The sequence below is a fragment of the Zygosaccharomyces rouxii genome (genome assembly GCF_000026365.1).
Source record: "Zygosaccharomyces rouxii strain CBS732 chromosome A complete sequence".
Classification (NCBI taxonomy): domain Eukaryota; kingdom Fungi; phylum Ascomycota; class Saccharomycetes; order Saccharomycetales; family Saccharomycetaceae; genus Zygosaccharomyces; species Zygosaccharomyces rouxii.
The window spans coordinates 258,942-280,121 of record NC_012990.1 but is presented as its reverse complement, the minus strand read 5'-3'; the positions used below and the strand labels follow the sequence as shown (position 1 = coordinate 280,121).

The window sequence follows — 21,180 nt, the reverse complement described above, 5'->3', positions numbered from 1 at the left end:
CATCGGTTTTCCATCCTTTCTTAACAAAGGTTTTTCATGTCAAAGTGTCCGATAAGTTATCATCATATGAAATTTGTCAAACTAAGGTTCAATTAGATCTATAACCACAAAAGAAAGTTGAATAACTTTCGTAGGACTACATTTTAATTCTTAATAATTGTTTGTAGCTGGTCTAAGCTGCGCTTTGGTGCTCACTTTATTCTATTTGCATTGAGTAACAGCTCTTGGAAGACCACAGATTGAATGCGATGATGTCCCTGATGACATCTCGTACCATGCAATATGTTTTTTGGACCCAGTGTTAAGTAGAGATCAGTTCAGACATCTGGGTAGTATAGCATGGACACATTTGCATCTCGTCGATTTGTACTTTGATTCACGCATGTTGATTTTAACATTTAGTTCTTGTATCGTTGCTCACCGCTTCAATTGCACACACATAAAATCATTCTTACACAAAACTATAAATACATGCTATGATAAATCATAGTACCTTTCCTTCTCAACGTCCATTGCTTCTGCTTCAAAATCCAATAGCAATGGTGAAATTTTGGAAATAGCTGGTGGACTTTGGTTCCCCTTTATTGCTTCAACTACTTTACATATACCATCGACTATAATGTCACGAGCGGTGGTGTCAAAATTGCTGGGAATGATTAGATCTGCTTGTGCTCTAGTAGGTTTGATGTACTTTTGCATTTCTAATCTCAGATGATCCAAGTATTCCGCGAGTAATTCAGCCAATTGTTCTCTAGTGGTAATATGATTCTGATGAATTAGATTAATCAACCTCTTGTCACCATCGCTATCTAGAAAAATCTTAAGTTGCACAATTTCGTTAATCCTATTATCATAAAGTGCATAGCATCCACATAGCAGTACAATCTCTACAGGGTCTTGCATGTGTGGTTCTACGTTCCCGACTATACTGGATCGCTTCTGGCCTGCACCGCATATCTCATTGTAAACTTGATCAAAATCGTAGTCCTTGTAATTGTACTGTCTAGGTTTATTTGGATCCAGTTTATCCAGGTTTATTATTTTAACATTTGTTGAAGGGAAAAGGTTCTTGAGGGACCTCTCTATCTCTTCACCAGTCTCAACTACACCAGTAGCATGTCCTCCACCGATGGAAACCACAATCTGCTGGATGCTAGGGCTCATTTCCTCTTCGACACTTGGTGTTCTTATATTTCTGATAGTCGCTATGGCTGTTCTTCAATATAGCGCCTTATCATTATCATCATCAAGAAGTGCTTGAAAAGTTTTGACTACTAATAAATCGATGAGATGAGTACAGAAACAAGAGACTAAGACAAGCTATTCACAGGGACAAGATGTCATTCAATAGAGAAGATGATAGCAGGTTGAAATTCAAGACTTCTAAGAAGCTCAGGGTATCGCCTACCTTTGAGGCTATGAACTTGAAGGATGACCTTCTTCGAGGCATATATTCATATGGATTTGAAGCACCATCTTCTATTCAATCTCGAGCCATCACGCAGATCATTTCTGGTAAGGATGTTATTGCACAAGCACAATCCGGTACTGGTAAGACTGCGACTTTTACCATTGGTATGTTACAAGTGCTCGAACTAAAACGTAAGGATTTACAGGCTTTGGTTCTTTCACCTACAAGAGAATTAGCATCTCAGAGTTGCCAGGTGGTGTCCAATTTGGGGGATTACCTTAATGTGAAAGCCTTTGCATTAACCGGTGGGAAGGCCTTGAAGGACGACTTGAAAAGAATTCAAAGTAGTGGTTGCCATGTAGTCAGCGGTACTCCGGGACGTGTATTAGATTTAATAAAAAGACAAGTGGTTCAAACTAGAAATGTACAAGTGTTGGTATTAGATGAAGCCGATGAGTTATTAAGTGAGACTTTGGGTTTCAAGCAGCAAATTTACGATATTTTTGCTCGTCTGCCGCCTGGATGCCAAGTGGTAGTCGTAAGTGCTACCATGAGTAGAGATATTTTAGAAGTGACTAAAAAATTCATGAGTGATCCCGTCAAGATTTTGGTTAAAAGAGATGAGATTTCCTTAGAAGGTATCTCACAGTATTACGTGGATGTTAGTAAAGAGGAATGGAAGTTTGATACATTATGTGATTTATACGATTCATTGACCATTACTCAATGTGTTATATTTTGCAATACCAGGAAGAAGGTAGATTGGCTATCGAAAAAGTTGATCCAATCCAATTTTGCAGTCGTTTCCATGCACGGTGACATGAAGCAGGAGGACAGAGATAAAGTGATGAACGATTTCAGAACTGGACATTCCAGAGTTTTAATATCCACAGACGTTTGGGCGCGTGGTATTGATGTGCAACAGATTTCACTGGTGATTAACTACGATATGCCAGAAATCATGGAAAACTATATCCATCGTATTGGTAGAAGTGGTAGATTTGGTAGAAAAGGTGTTGCCGTGAATTTCATTACAAGGGAAGATTCATCTAAATTGAAAGCTACTGAAAAAATGTATGGGATCAAAATTAAACCCATGCCAGCAAACCTTTCAGAATTGTCGTGATATGCTTTTCTATCCCGTCCCCCTTCACATGGAATTTGAAATCGTTTGCATTTGTTCATTCTGTATAACGTAAAGTCTAATCAGTTCATCTAGCGGTAGATCATGAACTAAATTCGATAAATCGGTAAATTGAGAAACCACTTCCAGTTCCACATCGTCTACCATTGGATCATTACCACTGGTCACCCCCTTATACGATAACATCTCGAATTGATCACTAATCAATTCTACACCGCTTAGAGTTCCTGACTCTTCCAAATTAACAATGATCATATTTTCAATACCATCATCATTTTCAGATTCTGTTGGTGCTAAACTGGTATCATCATCTTCAAAGACGTATTTAATATTTGTAGGGAACATAGCATGAGAATTACCGTCTGGTGTATGATGACTGCTCGATTGATTATCATCACTTAGCATGTGCCTTACATTACGGTCATAAACAGTAATAGTGAGAGGATGCATTTCAGTCTGAGGATCTATCTGATAAATAACTGTCTTTACCTTCAATCTTGAATACTGTTGAAGAGATGATGAGTTTGTATAGAGACGCAAATTGAGTACCCGGGTTCGAATCCGCGATTTAGCAAAATAGGAAAGCAAATTTATTCTAGTTTTGAGTATAAATGCTCAAGAGACGGCGGATATGCTATATTTTAAATTAGTGTCTGGACCAGGTATACTTGAATTAATAGACACCTAAACCTGTGAGGAACACTCCAATCAATTACATAAGACTGAAATAGCAGATGAAAAAAAAAAAATTAAACTAGGATTTGATCCAACCGAGGTTCGAACTCGGGATCTTCGCCGTGTAAAGGCGACGTCGTGAACCACTGGACCATTGGACCTGTTCCTTGTTGTTATGTACTCCTAATGGCAGCCTCTTATACCATATTCAGCTTGGAAAAATTTTTCTCATCGAGACATCAAATTCTAACAGAAGCGTGAACTGATATTTGGCAAGCTTGTAATGGTTTGTTGACGTGTATGTGTGCGACTTAAACCACTGATCAGAAACATCTATCTGTCTTTAGCAAGGTTTGAGACTACTTGACAAATTTCAGTGAGAAATGTTGGATGTGAATCAATTTATTGAGGAGAAAGGTGGTAATCCTGAACTTATTAGAAAGTCCCAGAAAGCAAGAGGCGCCAGCGTGGAAATTGTTGATGAGATCATCGCTGATTACAAGAATTGGGTCAAGACTAGATTTGAATTAGATGAGTTAAACAAGCAATTGAACAAATTGCAAAAGGACATCGGTCTAAAATTTAAAAACAAGGAAGATGCTTCAGGTCTTCTAGCTGAAAAGGATAAATTGACCAACGAAAAGAAGGAACTTACTGAAAAGGAACAAAAGGAAGATAACGATTTGAAGGTTAAGGTTAACGTAGTTGGTAACATCGTTCATCCATCTGTTGTGGTTTCTAACGATGAAGAAAACAACGAGTTGGTACGTACCTGGGGACCAAAAGATTTAAAAGAAGTGGGGCCTATTGCTGCTGCTACTGGTAAACCTGCAAAATTGTCTCATCACGAAGTTTTGCTTAGATTGGATGGATATGATCCAGAACGTGGTGTTAAAATTTCTGGTCACAGAGGTTATTTCTTCAGAAACAACGGTGTGTTCTTGAACCAAGCCTTGATCAATTATGGTTTGTCCTTTTTGGCCACTAAGGGATACACTCCATTACAACCACCTGTTATGATGAATAAAGAAGTTATGGGAAAGACCGCCCAATTGTCACAATTCGACGAAGAATTGTACAAGGTAATGGATGGTGATGACGAGAAATACTTGATTGCAACTTCTGAACAACCAATTTCAGCATACCACAGTGGTGAATGGTTTGAAAAACCTCAAGAACAATTACCAGTTCGTTACGCTGGTTACTCATCTTGTTTCCGTAGGGAAGCTGGTGCCCATGGTAAGGATGCTTGGGGTATCTTTAGAGTTCATGCATTTGAAAAAATTGAACAGTTCTGTTTGACTGAACCTGAAAAATCTTGGGAAGAATTTGACAGAATGATTTCATTATCTGAAGAATTTTACCAAGGTTTGAATTTGCCATACCGTGTCGTTGGTATCGTTTCAGGTGAATTGAACAACGCTGCAGCCAAGAAGTTCGACTTAGAAGCTTGGTTCCCATACCAAAAGGAATACAAAGAATTGGTTTCTTGCTCCAACTGTACCGATTACCAATCAAGAAACTTGGAAATCAGATGCGGTATCAAGAAGATGGGTGACAGAGAAAAGAAATACGTTCACTGTTTGAACTCTACTTTAGCTGCAACTCAAAGAGCCTTGTGTTGTGTTTTAGAAAACTACCAAACTGAGGACGGTCTAGTGGTCCCTGAAGTCTTGAGAAAATACATTCCAGGTGAACCTGAATTCTTGCCTTTCATCAAGGAACTACCAAAGAACTCAACTTCTAACAAGGGTAAGAAATAAACTCCAAGTTTTATTTAAAATCGCCTTGTATCTCATTCAATAGTTTATATAAAGAAAGAAGAATAAAGACAAAAACATAGAGATTTTTCAACAATAATTTATCCTGTTTCCATCATTTAAAATTTATACGTTTACTTCATATATCGCAGAATTCATAATTATTTAAAATTGGCGGATCCTATTGTAGGATCTTCTATAACGTTGACTAAACGACGAACATGTTGTTCATCACCATCACCAATCTTTCGACCAATATTTAATTCTGTGGCCATTTTGCTTTTCCTATATTCACTATTGAAAGCATGTTTAAACTTTATATCTTCTAATAGTTCTGGGAAAAACTCCTTTGAATAATAATGGCTTAACTGCTCCTCTCTAAACTTACTCAGGTTAACCTCATCTGAATGCTTTTGGTGTTCAAAATATTCAAAATAAGCTAAAAATGACTTCACATCTACTTTATCACAGAGTGTAGCTCTCACAATCTCTTCAGATTCTCTTTCATTATCTGTCTTCTTGAGAATTGGCTTGGAGGCCGATGGTGACTCACTGACTCCAGATGTTATAGAACTGTTTCCATTGTTCGGCGTTCTCAAACTAGGACAACTAAACCCTTTATCTTGCACATTTCTCTTAACCGCCCTGTAGACTAAGATGTGCGAATATTTGTCAAATTTTACACCTTCACCATTTCCAGCAAACTCAACCCCGTAATTTTCTGGAGCTTCCCTAATATTATCATTTTCAGAGGGAGCCATTGGCATTTCCTGCTTTCGTCCTTGTGCTTGCTCATCTTCATCACTCGAGGGCGGTTGCTCATAGAACTCCTTACTACGGAAAGAGAGACCCAAAGAGCTTCCCTTGGCCATTTGAGTCAAATTTTTTTCAGTCAAGGTGCCATCTTTAAAGCTTTGTATTATACCCGATACGTTTAGCTGGCCACGTCCTTGCTTGAAAGTAGGAATTGTATAAATTATAGTATTGGAATCACCAGAATCTAAAACAGAGTCAATGCTGGGACTTCCAGAGCTGCATAAAGTGTTTTGAGTATCTTGGGAATCTTCACAAGACGTCTCCTCTACTTCCCCTTCTGTCGAATTAAAGCTATCATTAGCAACATCGCTACCTGTAGCGCCATCTTTCATAGTCAATTCGTTAGCCAGATAAACTGACGGTGTCAATTCCAATGATCGTTCAGTTGATTCACCTGTCGTGAAGGATTCCATTTCTGTACTGTCCATCGACAATGTCGGGCAATCCTCCTCCCCTTTACTATCATTGCTAGAACCACAAACCCTTGGATCTTCTGCACTATCTAAACGTTTTGAATCACTTTCTTTATCTATATCCCAAACATCAAGTGGAACAAATGCAGCATGCTCCACATTTAAGTTTATATCATCGTAGTTTAAGTTTTGGAATGGCTGCAATTCTTTAACTGGACTAGAAGCATAGTTAAAATCAGCAAAGTCTGAGGGCGATGTTTGCTCCAATGAACTTTTCATTGCATAGTCGAAAAGTGCATCTAAGTGTTCAGGTTGGGTCTTGAACATTTGATAACAATCTAACTCTTCCTCATTATACTCACCACTATCACCACCACCGTCTTGACCCATCAAACATTGTCTTCTATAGAGCATTTCACCATTTTTATCGGTTTCATCACCTCTAGCCAAACGCATCCTCATCTTTAAATGAAATTTAAAATCTTTTATCTTTTGTCTACGATAATTCTTACGCCCAGGATTTTGCTCAAATAGTAATGGTGATAATTCCTTGTTGGAGGAAAATAATCCATTCGACAAATCTGAGGTAGTAGGAATAAAAACCAAATCATCATCTTCTTCAATTACTACCGTATCTTCATTATCAAAGCTATCATCTACATCATACCCCAATACAGCTTTGTGAAGCCATTTTTTTAAGGAATTTCTTTTACCACCGCCAGTTCCAACACTTCCGGAAGATATTGTTTCGTTGTCGTTGTCGCCATTAGACATTGAATTTTGGCTACAATCTTCAGAGCACCAATTTTCTTGAGCTAGCGATATTTCCATAGCTAATTGATTGATTGACTTATTTCTAGAAAATTTCCTTAAAATTAATAATCGTTAGCTCGTTGGTCTCGTATTCTGATAGTAGGTTAGCCCACCTTGATCCTTCGAAGAAATATAATTGATTTTCTTTGAATTTATTTAGTGTCAACCAAGCGTCATTGAAACCTGGCGCTGTCGCGCGACACAAAAAAAAAAAAAGTAAACATAAAATAAAATCAAACTAAACAGATGCAGCCGTTAGAATCATTGAGGAATCTCCAAGACTAGTTTACCAGTGGTCTTTCTTTCTTCCAAGAGCTGGGTTGCCTTTGGATACTCACTTAGCGGAAACACATGGCCAATATTAATCTTTAATTTACCAGAACTGACCAGAGAAACAAATTCCCTAGAATAATGTTTCCATTCCTCACTTGTTGCGATGTAGGAGAATAGCGACGGTCTCAAAATCTTAATGTTTCCGGTCAGCTTAGTCAAGGGGAATGGGCTAACAGGCCCAGAAGCATTGCCGTAAGATACAAAAGTACCCTTCCTTTTGAGTGCAGAAATTGTAGTTTCAAAAGTATCCTTACCAATAGAATCAAATGCTGCATCCACACCTTGATTGTTTGTAATTTCCTTAACTCTAGTGACAATATCTTCTTTACTGGAGATAATTCCGTATTCAGCACCATGCTTCTTGGCTAATTCCAATTTCTCCTCTGTAGAAACTACTGCAATCGTATGAGCACCCCTTTCCTTTAGCAATTGGTCTAAGATTAATCCAACACCACCTGCAGCCGCATAGTTTAAGATGAAATCACCTTTCTTGACATTGTAAGCTTCATCAATAAAAGTGAGTGCTGTTAAAGATTGTAACAAACCAGCAGCATACAACTTTAACGTTTCATCATTGGCATCTTTTGGTAATTTAACTACTTTACCAGCAGCATCAACCTTAGTATATTGGGCAAAGGCAGATCCAGATAGATAAGCAACCTTATCACCAATATCAAAATCCTTTACGGAATTACCCTTAGCAACAACTGTACCACTAGATTCACGACCTAGGATCAGTGGCTTTTCACTGGGATAAATACCTTTCCGGAAGTAAGATTCGATGAAGTTAATACCACTGTACTTGTTTTTAACCAATAATTCATTGTCAGTAATACTAGGCACCGGATGATCCTGGTATTTCAGCACATCATAACTACCAGTATCGTTAATCAAAATAACTTTTTGGGTCTTTGGAATAGTTGTGGTTGCCATTGTTGCCCTCTTGTTGAACACTGAGGATATTGTCGATCTAAGCATATTATCAATCCTGCCTGACTCAAACGAACTGTATCCTTTTTATATATGTTTAGCAGAAAACAATCGCATACTATTGATGCTTACAAATTATTCAACCGTACAAGTTGAGTGTGTGGCATCTCGTAGAATAACTTAAGACATTGACGCCGCCTCCTCATTCTGTCATATTCTCAAGAATACCTCCTCCTTAACACATCTCAAGCTTAGAGCTGTACTCTTCTACCTTCTTTGACCTTATACCTCAAGACCTTCAATCCGATCTACCCTTGTCTTATAAAGTAATAACTCCGAATCCTTATTCGAAAAGGGGTGTAAAGTACAACCAACAAGAGCCCTAAAAGGTCAAAACCCTCTCAATAAGCTTGATAGACTTTGACCTACTATTTACATAATTCGAATAGCGATCAACACCTTCATCCACCACACTTTTCCAGCGTCCATGTTGTTTAGACAAGTGTTTCTGCGTTTCTTATCGACAACGAGAGTACCTTTATCCAAGACCGTATCTGGCAGGATCATAGTACCCCCGGCAACACATTTCAATAATCAGGGACCTAAATTTAACAGAATACCAAGACACGAATACAAGCAGTTACCAGATGATTCCAATTATATCGAGAAATTCTACGATGAGTTGCAGGCGTTCTCACAGGAGTTTCTCGAGAAGCAATTGCATAAGAAGTATACAGATTTTGAAGATTGTCCGGAAGAATTGGTATTCCAATTGGAGCAATTCATAGAATTGCAGGTAATACCCAAGCATTCTGAGCCTGCAAATGAAACTGGTGACACCCGACCTAGTTTCCCACTAAGATCAATTCAATGTCGAAACATTGGCGATAAAATTATAATTGAGCGTTACTTAGATTTTTCCAAGGGTGTCAAGCTAACGTTGATGCTAAACGGTGGTCACACCTTCATATTTGACGTTCTACTTCAAGGTAAGTCTGTATTCGATAATATGCAGAAGAATGAAAAAAAGGACTAAACAGGTAAGTTAATGAATTTATGAGTACGTATGTACAAGTGTATGTATATTTTATGTGGTTCTAAAATGCGATGAGCTTATTTTTCAAGTGACTGTCTTCGGCAAAAAGAATCCGTACACCATTTTTGAAAATTGCTTGAAAATATTCGAGATGTTTCTGCGTTGGTACCACGACGCGAAGAATTGGTAAAGGGACCCTAGGCGGACGGTAGGTGGAAACCGGGGAGTGCTTAGGCAGGAGGGGCCTAAGCCTAGCAAGGAACCCAGGCGGAAAAACTAGACGGTCGCTCGTGGGGGGAGCTCGGACTCTCCCTCCCCACGCACGCAGACTCTGGGCCGAGGGAAACCGACACACAATCAATTTTCCAAAACTTTTCGAAGTGGTACGCCATCGTTAGTAGTAAATAATTTGGATTAGAATTTGGTCATCTTGAAGGGATAGATTGAGCAGAATTGGAACTAAGGAACCGTAAAGATGTCCACTGAGTTGACCGTTCAGTCTGAAAGAGCTTTCCAAAAGCAACCTCACATCTTCAACAACCCAAAGATCAAGACCACCAAGAGGGCTAAGAGATGGTATAAGAACGCTGGTTTGGGTTTCAAGACCCCAAAGACCGCTATTGAGGGTTCCTACATTGACAAGAAGTGCCCATTCACTGGTATGGTCTCCATCCGTGGTAAGATCTTGACTGGTGTCGTTGTCTCTACTAAGATGCACCGTACCGTCATTATGAGAAGAGACTACTTGCACTACGTGCCCAAGTACAACAGATACGAAAAGAGACACAAGAACGTTCCAGTCCACGTTTCTCCAGCTTTCCGTATCAACGTTGGTGACATCATTACCGCTGGTCAATGCAGACCAATCTCCAAGACCGTTAGATTTAACGTCGTTAAGGTTGCTGCTAACGCTAGTGCTAAGAAGCAATTCACTAAATTCTAAGGTTTTAAACTAGCACAAGAACATCCGTTTTTCTCTTGTTCAGATAATCATTTGTATAATGTGTTTAAAATAAAAATGCAACTCTGAAGAGTGTGTGAAAAAGAAAAAAGAGAACCGCGGTCGGTTTTTCATAAACGTTAATTTCTACAATAATTAGTTAGACGATCATTAGTTACAAATCTTTTTGTTCTTTGAACACATTATTAGTAATACTGTAATTCCTCCATGAATTTCTTTCTATGATTCTTTTTATTATTATTATACAACGGTTTCGGCAGTAATGTTCATTCATTTCGTTTTGTCTTAATTCGATTTAGCCTCCAACGGAACAGAACCGTCAAGCATTTCTAAGAGTTCCTTAGATATATCATTAATAGACTTTTGCTTGTAATACCGTACTCCGCTTCTCATCCTTTCGTAACATAGTTTTAATTCCGTCCCCGTCCATTTGACTCCCGGCTTCAGGGCGGCTAATTCTTCCCAGTCCACTTGTGAGTCTTCTGTAAAACCTAGATCTCTTAATTTTTCCAAAATCCAACGCTTGTCAGTTTCTGTAATCGATTGAATCTTAGCAATAGCTTCCTTCTTAACAAGCTTGTTCCATTTATAACGACATTGGATACGCGACCTCGTACCGCCCATACGTTCGCTGACTATGGTCCAGTTAATTACATCCTTAAAGGACGTCTTTCGATTAGATTTTCTGCCATCCTTCTTGTCAAAATCTTGCTTTTCATCATCACTTGCTGGTACATCCTCTTCTTCGTCACTTTCTTGTACTAAATGATCTGTACCCCTCGTATGATGTCTTTGTGATTCCTCTAACATTTCAGTAATTACTCTTTTCAATAATTCTTCCTCTTGAGGTGACCATTTGTTGGAAGCTCTGTTTGAACCACATTTAACGTAATTTCTCCAACGGTCTCTACAATCCTCAGGCATTCTACCTAATGCACGGCCAATTTCTGACCACTGACCCTCCTTCTCCACACATAAACGTGCTAATTCTGCATCCTCCTGAGGGGTCCATTTACCACGCTGTTCAAAAACATGGTATTTCCTCCTAACGTGTTTATAGATTGATGATCTCGTCCTATAGGGTAAAACTTTACAAATATTGCTCCAAAAATCGTCTTTGCGTCTTTCATTACTCCAAATTCTCTCACAAATCTGTTGCCTATCCAAATTTTTAATAGTTTGATATTCTGTAATGAATTGTTCCAATGCAGCTTCTTCTGCTTGATCAAAACTTTTACCACTCGATTGACTTGTTGTGCCAATGATAGCAGACGCTTTAGAAGCAGCAGATTGAATCAAATGTGATACATCCGTATCTACACCGATATCCGAAGATGAAAGGACTTTGGGTAGTACTTCTCTGTAGTCTTTCTTCTGTATCGATTTCGTCACAGGGTTATCCATAACTGAATCCTTTTGTAATTCTGAATATTGTTTTGTAACATCATCTAAATTGTCATCTTCTGCCTCATCCCTAGCAGCAGCTTCCACTACAGCAGGATCCACATCTCTTGTATCCCTAGAATCTTCATCTTCATCTTCATCTTCCTCATCCTCCTCCTCTTCATCTTCATCTTCATGATCGCCCACTGGGCGATGATTTTTATCTTTATGTTTCATAGAATCTTTTGATTTCTGGGGTTCCTCATCTGTATTTAAATATTGTTGGAAATCGGGATGTTGAGCAATAGAATCTGTATCCATGATAGCCTTACGCACTAACTGATCATGACTAGTAACATCTGAATCATCTAGAGTGGCTAATTCAGGATCTACCGCCAATTGTAATTTAGCCCTTTTCTCTTTATTCTTTTTAGATTTTTTAGAACTTTTACGTCTTCCACCATTGTTACTGTTATCATTATTGCCATTTGCATCATCTTCACCATCACTAGCTTCACCACCATCCCTAGCTCTTCTCCTCTTGTGTTCTCCGGAACCTGCACCTGCACCTGAGCCATAAGCCGCAGCAATAGCAGCCAAAGCTACCGACTGGAATCGGGGTGAATTCTCATTATTATCACCACCAATATCTTCGTCATTGTGTGCATTCCTAAACAGCCAATCCATATCATTTCCCTGATTTCCATCTCCAGGTTTACTTGTATCTACCACATTACTACCGTCTCGCTTATCGTAGGACTTGGGATCCTTGGGATTGTCATCATCATTTTGTAAACCAACACCAACGTATTTGAAAACAGCTTCCTCTACACTTTCATGTCTCGAACCGCCCTCGTGAGGCAGATGATGAGGCTGGTCGCGATAGTGCTTCTCTTGATTACTAGCCATATTTCAATGGTGTGCAAATAAACACTCACGATGACACACAAAACACAACAGCGCAATACCAAAGATATACTCGATTAACCTTAACCTAGTTATCGGCTTCTGGTGAACCTGCTAACGTGTTGTCAGGGTAAACGCTACACGACTCTCTATTATAAACTTTAAACGTTCTTTGAGTCCCTCAAAGTTGTCAAACTCGGCCTGAAAATCACGGTAGAGAAAAAATCACCAAGTGCGGGTAACGACGTGTGTGGAGCTGTAAGTAACGACAGTAATAAGAGTAATATAGAATAAGTGCGAGGAATTTAAGATTCAAAATGGTCTTAATCGTAACGTGAATAATTTTCTTTCAATATTTGCTCTATACAGGCGCCGGTGGCGGTGGCGCATTGGCCATGTAGATTTTCTCTGAGGACATGTGATACTGATGAAGTAGATGGTTGTAGTGACTCTGGTCCAATGACGAATAGTCCTTGTTGAAATTGGACAGTCTTTGGAAGAACCTTTGCACAATATGTACAAAGCGTGAGAGACAGTCCAGAGATTCTCCCATGATGGAATAATTTTTATTTGATTGTAATGAGCTCTTTGCAGGATCATTGAGAGCCGCTACCGCAAAGATGTTGAAATACCTCAATAAATCGTAGCACATTTTCTCAAAATTTGCCAAGTACGCACTGGGTAAATTCACTGCAAGGATGAAAACTTCCTTGATGAGCCCTATGTTGGTTAATAATGAGTCGCTTGCAACAAATGTATTATCTTCGACCACAACAGATTTTTTATGACCAGCTTGAGCTTCCTTCTTTTCGTTCTCCTTGTCGTCATCATTCTTTTCGTCTTCTTCACTTGCCCTAACTAAATCAGACTTTTTAATCCAGTCAATGGGGTCTAATTCCATACTAGACACAATATCATTTACGTCCCTCTGCACTGATGGATCTACCACAAATGGAGTCCATGTCTCTGATTCGATCTTTCTCTGAATCGTCCTAATATTTTTAGAGCTTTGATTGACTATGAAGTTCTTAATTTGAGCGGCTAAGACGTCACTTAGATACCTCGTGAGGAATTCTCCACTTACAGCTTCACATTCTTGGATGAAAAGAACACATATGGAATAAAGCTCTAGGAAATGATCATATCGTAAGTTGCAAGTCAGCTCACGCCTTACCGCAATGATCTTACCAGTACGTAATTGCAGTATCCGTATGGTTTCATTAATACCATTACGAATATCCAACTGGGTAATCATACTTTGTTGGTTTTCATTTGGATCATTGGCCGATACAATTTCATTCAAGGATAGATCCAGCAGAAGCTTTTGATGTCTGTAAAATCTTCTGAGAGCTTCACTAGCATGTGTAAAGATGTGAACCAACATGTCTTGAAAGTCCATGGGTGTTTGTTCTTTTATGAGCTTAGAAAGTTTAGATCCATTGTTTACAGGCTGTTGCTGTTGTTGTTGTGGATACTGTTGGGTACCAGGAGTACCAATTTTTTTATCCTCAGATGACGATTCTGATGGCAGAGTCTCTTGTGGTAAATAACTCTTGATAATAGATTTTATTTCTGCGATACATTTGTCCTGATATAGGCTCAGCGCACTTGCAAGTTCTTCACACCTTCTTAATTGATGAACAATATTAGCAACTTTACCACGAAATCCTTCGTCGATATCTAAAAATTTCTTTTCACGGGTATTGTTCTGTAACCTATTCAAAGTAGCCTTACTGCTTACAGATTTGCAATAGTTTCTGACGTCTCCCAAAAGCACTGAACATAATTGTAAAGAATATTTGCCACCGATTTCTATCTTCATATTAGTCAAAAATTCCCTTGTTTCTGTAAGAGCAGGTACAGATTTTAAATCGGCCAGTTTGAAAGGCCAACCTTGAACCCATTGTTGAACCGCTTTGTCTTGAGAACCATCGCCTTTGATCAAAAGATCGATTGATTTAATCATATGCAGACATATATCATATTGTTCCTTCTCATAAAGCTTTCTACATTCCTCAGTGCGTAGAAGAACTTGTTTAACTTGTAAAAGGCCTTGTTCCAATTTTTGTACATTTTTCCTTTTAAAGGTTTTTTGTAAAAGATCAATCCTCCTTTGGATCTTTTCCTTATCCAAAATATCCGCATTTTCCACCAGAAGATCCAATTCATTCACAGTACTTTCAGCCTTTCGTTGTATAAGATCAACATCACCAAGTGCATGGAAAAATTTATGAGAAGATTTGGATATTTCCCCTACTAAAAGACCTTCGACGGCGTCCAAGTAATCATTAAGTCTATCTCTCAATTCCGAATATGCATGGTCCCTCTGTGGTTTGCTCTCAATACTCAATTCTCCCAATTGTAAATCTACATTTTTAAGCACTTTTTGGAAAGTTCTTGGATTATCTAATTGGAAATTTTTACTGAAGTAGAAATCTGGTACTTTCTCCAATTCTTTGAGATTTTCCTTATTTTGTAACGCAGTTTCAGATTCATCACCAAAATTATTATTACCATTATCATGAATTTCCAGTTGTTTAATCTGTTCGATTCTGTTGATAATTTTCAAATTATTAGAACTTTCAAAAACAGCACATTCAGGTCCTATGGATTGCACATAATTCATTACAGTATTTTGTATTTCGGGATCTACTATATCCTTGGTTAATACCACCGGAGGAATATCTTGTACTGATGGATATCCAAGCCAATTTTTCCTTCTTGTGTTCATAACAATTTCAAAGATTGAATTATTACCCAGTGGCGAATATTCCATAGATCCACTATGATTACTATGATCAAATACAAACGGCCTTGAGCTTATTCTTCCACCAATTGCTGAAGAATCTAAACTTCTAACTGAAAATGAATCCATGCTCATTCTTGAAGAAGGTAACAATTTACCAACATTACCTGATACACTAACCAAATCATCGTTTAAAGATCCATCTATTGAAGGCGTTCGGGTGAGCTTTGGAGATGAATCGGAGTTTGTCATCTTTGGAGTACTGGTATTAAGGGGACTTTCCACGGAATTGGCTTGTTGTAAATCATCATTCTCACCTATTCTTTCATCTTTTTTGACATCCTTTGACATGACCAATTGAGAAATGTGAAATAATGTACAAGAATAAATCCACTTGATCTAAATTGAAATCAAATCCACTTGACCAACGGCTAATAGTTTGAGAAGGGCGCCTCTGTATTTACAATTATTTTGACCAAAGACCGGTGAATTCAAAGGTGCTTTTTCCTTTAAACTCGGGCCGTCTAAAGAACGTGTAGTATCTGAATACAAAGTAATCATCGCTAGGAACGGATCAACTAACTCCAGGTCATTCAATTTAATCAATTCACATATCAAATTCGTGATAAGAAGAGTTCCAGTGACAAATATTTACATACACTAAAATACATGTATACATACATACATGTCCCATGTATGTTAGTTAGTGCCTTATGCGTATATGTGAGTTTTTAAATCACATGTGAAAATAGTAATAATGATAATAATGATAATGATAATGATAATAATACCGATCCTTAATCTGTTCCTGAATTCTTGTTATCTGATTTTGTGCCTTGTGAATTCCCGTCTCCTTTTCTCCACGAATGTAAATATTTGTTTGCAATTTCCCTTGCATTTTGCATCATCTTTTGTACACTTTCACTGGAGTCTCGTTGCTCACCAACTCCATTGGATCTATTTTCATCAATATGACAGTCTTGTAAGTTTCTGTTTACATCTCTAATCTCATTGTTATTATGAGTGTTTTGATTATTAGTAAACGGTGATGATGCGCCCCTACCGATAATCCCTTCATTTGTAACCACGGATTTTATCGACTCATTCACAGGTGAAAAACTACCGGTGATAGCTACATCACTAGCTCCGACTTCTGCTGGTGATAGCGAATTCTTAATTCTAATACTTTTGGATAAATCGGATAATTGAGGCCCTGAAGCAGTTGCAGACTTACCGCTAGTTGGTAAGATCACAGAACTTTGAGGCGGTGCAGTTTTAGAATGAGATTGTAGTGAGAATTTTGGTGAATCACCAATTTCTTGGTGATGTTGAAGATTGGGACCTTTAGGACTACAACTTATAATATTATGATCGTCTTCTTCATCTGCCTCATCGTCTTCATCTTCATCTTCACTTTCCGAGTTGAAGATAAATGGTGAAGATGGAGCTCGCTTTAGGGGCATGTGAGAACTTTTCTGTCTTTGATTATCTCCATCACTACTAATAACACTGTTCTTGTTATCGAATTTACTATTATCGTCATCACTATTACTCGTGGTGTCAAAGTTTTTATGATTACCGTTGTCGTAATTGTCATTAACATCGATGAAATTAGAATTATCCTCTGGTAAAGATGGTGCATAGTTTAGTGGTTTACCTGAGATGAAACTACAAGTTCTTGATTGTGGGTTGATTGTGTTTAACGGTTGTGGATTTGATAAATCTTTTAGCGAACTAGAACTACTACTTCTACCCATTGATACAGCTCTTTTTAATCCCAAATCTTCTTCTTCATCTTCATCGTCATCACTACTATGATACTGACTATCTTCTATGAATTGTTCGTCACTATCAAATCCAGAATTATCAAAATCATTGTTTAATAAGGAAGGAGTGTTCGGTTCTTGTTGTGTTGCTGCTTGTGGTTGTTCGTGAATTTTATGTTGTTGCTCATCAGCCTGCACTTCGTGATCTAAGTCTGATAAGGCAGCATGGTTGAATTCATAAGTAGACGCGTTGTCACCAGCAATCGCACTGTGAAGGCCAATACCTTCAGGAACATCAACAACATCACAATTTTCCACGGGTAAGAAACTTGAAGTATCTCCCGTGTACACGGAGTTGTAATCATACATGTAATCGTAACCCCGATATGTGTTAACGTTATGGGAAACAGAACTACCATAGCCATTATAATCGCTGTCATCAGAAGCTTCATCGTCAGATCCGTGATTTAATGTAGTTGCTGGTAGCAGTTTAATAATCGGATTTAAGGAAAGTTTTGAATTTTTCATAGAACCCGTAGATGAATTATCTGTAATTGGAGAATGTGTAGCTGAGTCAGTTCTACGTGGCATTGCTGGACTAATAAATAATCCTGAATTATCCTCATCGTCTTCATCCGCATCTCCATCATCAGAAGATGAAGTAGCTGAATCTCCGCTGGTTCTACCAAAATTTGCCGCTTGTGCTAAGGTTTCACCACTACGGTCACCAATAATGCTTGTTGAACCATATGAATCAGCATCCTCATCACCTTGATCCGATTCATTATCAATAAAATCGCTATCAAAATCTGGATCTGCTATCGCCATACATTGTTCTACACGATCATTGAAATGGATATGTCTGTCCCTACCAGGCCTTGATTTGGAACCAGTCCCATCATTATTTGAAGACGTTAAGATCGTCTTTAAAGCCTTGTCGTTTGAACCCTCACCTCCAACAGAAGATGCTAACGGATCCTCCGCCTGCGGTACTGTTTCACTACTACCTGTTGTAGTAGTGTGGGTAGGTTTGTCACTGCTACCATCAACACTTTTATTATGACCATCACCACTATTAAATTCAGCACCAGAATTTGTTTTCTTAGGACCATAGTACTGAGCATTTACTTTAGCTGCCAATGCATCGTAATCATCGTAAGCATCGTGTGGCTCGTACATGATATCACTAGTATCTGCTGCCGAAGTAGAATGTCTACCTTCATGTTTGTGCTTTCTAGCTTCACTTAGTTTCCAAAGGGAATTATCCTTTAAAATTTCTTGTACAGTTCTCTTCTTCAAAATTGGTTTAGGAGCATGAGAATCCTTCTGTTTCTTTCTTGGCGTACTCATCCTCTTTGAAGTTTCGTCGTCCGAACCATACCCCATTTCAACATCTTTATCGTGATTATCACTTTCCCTGACAATTGGACCGTACAACCAGGTAACATCAGAATCCTTCGACCAATTAACAATTTCTGGTGAAACGGTCCTTAAATGATTTCTTGCCTTTGCCCAGGTTCTCCAAGATGCATTCTCTAATCTTGCCGCATTAACTTGATCAATAGATGATTTCTTCTTTTTCTTCAAAATGATGTATTTCCAAGAATTGGAAATATCCGATTCATTCCACTCGTGTGACAAATAATCAACATGTCTTTCAGGTTCTCTCATCAAATCGTTATCATCTTGTGGTAACAAGATACTAGCATCATCTGCAGGTGGGGGAGAGACTGACATCGATCTATTAGCATCGTCCCATTCACTTTCGGTCCTTTCCACCCTCCTACCGTTCCTATTGTCGTCAAAATATTCATCCTCATCAATATCTTCATCTTCTACGTCATTATCTTCCGCTCCTTCATCATCAGCTTGATCTTCGTCTTCATCTTCACCAACTTGACGTGCACGAACAGTAGTTTCATTCAGAGGAATATTTTTGCTGCCATGGTTAATACGATGATTTTCATTATCATTTCTTCCTAGTAATTTTCTAGTGGGGTCAATATACTCATCTAATAATCCCATAGATCTAGTTCTCTTTAAATTAAAAGTAGATTTGTGGAAAGAATCGTCATCATTAGCGTGAACTGCCATAGAAACAGTTGGTCCCATGTCATCTTGTCCATTCCCATTTGTTTTCCCCAGTTTTTTCAAACCACCGTCCAGAGGGTCACCAGATATAGGTGTAGTAGGAGCACTATAAGATTTTACAGGCGTAGTTTGTGACTGAGAAACACGATCAGCAAAGAAGGCTGCTAAATTATCTCCCATTATTCACTTTTTTTCTCCAAAACCAAAAAAACAAAACAGAACTGGTCTTCACTTTATTATTATAATCGGGTACGTTCCCCCTAACTTTACTTGGAATTTGCCAAAAAAACCAAAGAGAAGTGCCAGATCAGAGTATTAGAGATAGTCAGTCCAAATGTTAGCAGACACCTTTGGAAAACAAAAATCCTTGGCGCACTAGAGCTTTTTTTTTTTTTTCTTCAACTTGCTTCTCGCAATGGTTGAATATTGCAAGTGAAAAAACAACAAAAAGAGATTGAGAACGTCGGCTAGCTCAACTAATAGCGTTGGATCCGATGCCTACACGTCTCACAAAAAGCTTCGACTTTCCTCCAAATACGAATTCCCTTTTAGCTTTTTTAAAATTTTTTAGAAATTATGTATTCTCTTGTGTGTTGAAGATGGTTTTAGTTACTTTTAATTTTACTTTATTTTTCCGCCTCGACAAGAATCAGATGGGAAGAATCAAATGAAATAAGAAAGGAAATCAGGGAGATGAATTTGACAACACGGGGTAGGAATTTTGGGTCGAGGTTCGAGTCATGGAATCGGCGCATTATGATGTGTGTTCGTATATAGAGTTACCTGTACTTAAATAGAGCCTTAGCCCCATACCATTAGATAGTTTATCTTGTAGAGCCATTCCCGAGAACTGGGTTGTCGACGAGGTCGATGAAGTTGGTTCAGGGTCTTCAATCTTAGTCCAGAGTTTTTTGTGAACAGGGTCTAAGAGTTGAATTTCACCGTAATCCGTATTACACAAGATATAGTTTTCGGACCAGAGCAATCTTTGAGAAGTACGTCTTAAATGTCTGGTACGTGGTAAATCGTGGGGACCCACTTGTGATGCACGATGTGATTGGTTAAATGGTGACCAAATATAGATACGACCGTCAGCACCAACTGATGCCAATTGAGAACCATTGGAATTCCACGCTAAATCTTGACAATAGCTTAGATGAGCTCTTTTCCTTGGAGTATCGTGGTATACTTCCATTAACAACTGATTTCTTTTCCTCAAATCCCAAAGTTTAATACTACCATTAGAATCACCCGTAGCTACAATGTGGGTCTTTTGTGGGTTACAGTGGACCGTAAGCATCTCGTGCGGCATGGTACCTGAACCTAAATGTGTAATTCCTGTTGGATTTCTTAAGTCGATGAGTCTTGGATAGCCATCTTCCGTAGCTACTACAATGCAATGATCAGTTGTATCAATTTGGTTAACCCTATGACCAACATCCACCGAATGGACAGCCTCCAAACTATTTGTATCCCACAGTTGTACGCTCAAGTCGTTAGAACCAGTGAAAAACATACCATTATCCAGTTTAAACCACTGACATGATCTTATACCGTACCGATGGCCAGGACGTGATTGCGATTGCGCGGGCGCTAATGGTGAAGAGGATTGTCGATATAGTCTAAATCTGTTTTTCCTGGTTTCAAAACTATGAACCATCTGAGCATTTTTATTGGTTGGTATCGCTATCGGCTCATCATTGCTGCCAGTTCTGGCACTAAATTTAATCCTCTTACAGTACAACTCATCGTCTTGACATCTATCGTCTAATGACCAAATACCAAGTGAACCATCATTACCACAAGCTAATAGAAATTTACCCGTATTTGGATCAATTTGTAAACAGCTAGTACCACCAATTTTTGACTTGGAATATTGGTATTTTCTTGGTGATTCGCTTTCAACCATTTTTTCAAACTCATGTTGAACTGACAAGTGATTCAAATAATTACTACCAATACTGTTCAACTGATATTTGAGAAGACAAGTATTCAT

The 21,180-nt window shown here is 38.5% G+C and overlaps 12 protein-coding genes and 1 non-coding gene across 13 annotated transcripts; 4 read left to right on the top strand and 9 right to left on the bottom strand.

The window, feature by feature from the left end:
* Window positions 1-474: 474 nt before the first annotated feature.
* On the bottom strand, window positions 475-1,164 carry DAS2 (putative uridine kinase DAS2; the record flags this gene model as incomplete). The annotated part of the gene is made up of 1 exon (XM_002494477.1): window positions 475-1,164. One exon carries the CDS (start codon window positions 1,162-1,164, stop codon window positions 475-477), a length of 690 nt encoding a protein of 229 aa, XP_002494522.1.
* A 173-nt stretch (window positions 1,165-1,337) lies between these two features.
* FAL1 (ATP-dependent RNA helicase FAL1) lies at window positions 1,338-2,537 on the top strand (the record flags this gene model as incomplete). The annotated part of the gene is made up of 1 exon (XM_002494476.1): window positions 1,338-2,537. One exon carries the CDS (start codon window positions 1,338-1,340, stop codon window positions 2,535-2,537), a length of 1,200 nt encoding a protein of 399 aa, XP_002494521.1.
* A 24-nt stretch (window positions 2,538-2,561) lies between these two features.
* On the bottom strand, window positions 2,562-3,005 carry ATG31 (Atg31p; the record flags this gene model as incomplete). Its single annotated transcript, XM_002494475.1, has 1 exon — window positions 2,562-3,005. One exon carries the CDS (start codon window positions 3,003-3,005, stop codon window positions 2,562-2,564), a length of 444 nt encoding a protein of 147 aa, XP_002494520.1.
* Window positions 3,006-3,317: 312 nt separating this feature from the next.
* On the bottom strand, window positions 3,318-3,391 carry ZYRO0A03432r. The gene has a single exon. It is a non-coding gene; the product is annotated as a tRNA-Val (tRNA).
* Window positions 3,392-3,613: 222 nt separating this feature from the next.
* Window positions 3,614-4,993, top strand: SES1 (serine--tRNA ligase SES1; the record flags this gene model as incomplete). The annotated part of the gene is made up of 1 exon (XM_002494474.1): window positions 3,614-4,993. One exon carries the CDS (start codon window positions 3,614-3,616, stop codon window positions 4,991-4,993), a length of 1,380 nt encoding a protein of 459 aa, XP_002494519.1.
* A 158-nt stretch (window positions 4,994-5,151) lies between these two features.
* On the bottom strand, window positions 5,152-7,050 carry GIP1 (protein phosphatase regulator GIP1; the record flags this gene model as incomplete). The annotated part of the gene is made up of 1 exon (XM_002494473.1): window positions 5,152-7,050. One exon carries the CDS (start codon window positions 7,048-7,050, stop codon window positions 5,152-5,154), a length of 1,899 nt encoding a protein of 632 aa, XP_002494518.1.
* Window positions 7,051-7,293: 243 nt separating this feature from the next.
* Window positions 7,294-8,343, bottom strand: ZTA1 (NADPH:quinone reductase; the record flags this gene model as incomplete). The annotated part of the gene is made up of 1 exon (XM_002494472.1): window positions 7,294-8,343. One exon carries the CDS (start codon window positions 8,341-8,343, stop codon window positions 7,294-7,296), a length of 1,050 nt encoding a protein of 349 aa, XP_002494517.1.
* A 439-nt stretch (window positions 8,344-8,782) lies between these two features.
* Window positions 8,783-9,331, top strand: FMP23 (Fmp23p; the record flags this gene model as incomplete). The annotated part of the gene is made up of 1 exon (XM_002494471.1): window positions 8,783-9,331. The coding sequence occupies one exon, from the start codon at window positions 8,783-8,785 to the stop codon at window positions 9,329-9,331; it is 549 nt and encodes a 182-aa protein (XP_002494516.1).
* A 475-nt stretch (window positions 9,332-9,806) lies between these two features.
* Window positions 9,807-10,274, top strand: ZYRO0A03322g (40S ribosomal protein uS17; the record flags this gene model as incomplete). Its single annotated transcript, XM_002494470.1, has 1 exon — window positions 9,807-10,274. One exon carries the CDS (start codon window positions 9,807-9,809, stop codon window positions 10,272-10,274), a length of 468 nt encoding a protein of 155 aa, XP_002494515.1.
* A 303-nt stretch (window positions 10,275-10,577) lies between these two features.
* Window positions 10,578-12,584, bottom strand: NSI1 (Nsi1p; the record flags this gene model as incomplete). Its single annotated transcript, XM_002494469.1, has 1 exon — window positions 10,578-12,584. One exon carries the CDS (start codon window positions 12,582-12,584, stop codon window positions 10,578-10,580), a length of 2,007 nt encoding a protein of 668 aa, XP_002494514.1.
* A 358-nt stretch (window positions 12,585-12,942) lies between these two features.
* On the bottom strand, window positions 12,943-15,678 carry VPS54 (Vps54p; the record flags this gene model as incomplete). Its single annotated transcript, XM_002494468.1, has 1 exon — window positions 12,943-15,678. One exon carries the CDS (start codon window positions 15,676-15,678, stop codon window positions 12,943-12,945), a length of 2,736 nt encoding a protein of 911 aa, XP_002494513.1.
* A 446-nt stretch (window positions 15,679-16,124) lies between these two features.
* Window positions 16,125-19,364, bottom strand: REG1 (protein phosphatase regulator REG1; the record flags this gene model as incomplete). Its single annotated transcript, XM_002494467.1, has 1 exon — window positions 16,125-19,364. The coding sequence occupies one exon, from the start codon at window positions 19,362-19,364 to the stop codon at window positions 16,125-16,127; it is 3,240 nt and encodes a 1,079-aa protein (XP_002494512.1).
* Window positions 19,365-19,938: 574 nt separating this feature from the next.
* Window positions 19,939-21,180, bottom strand: RAD28 (Rad28p; the record flags this gene model as incomplete). The annotated part of the gene is made up of 1 exon (XM_002494466.1): window positions 19,939-21,180. One exon carries the CDS (start codon window positions 21,178-21,180, stop codon window positions 19,939-19,941), a length of 1,242 nt encoding a protein of 413 aa, XP_002494511.1.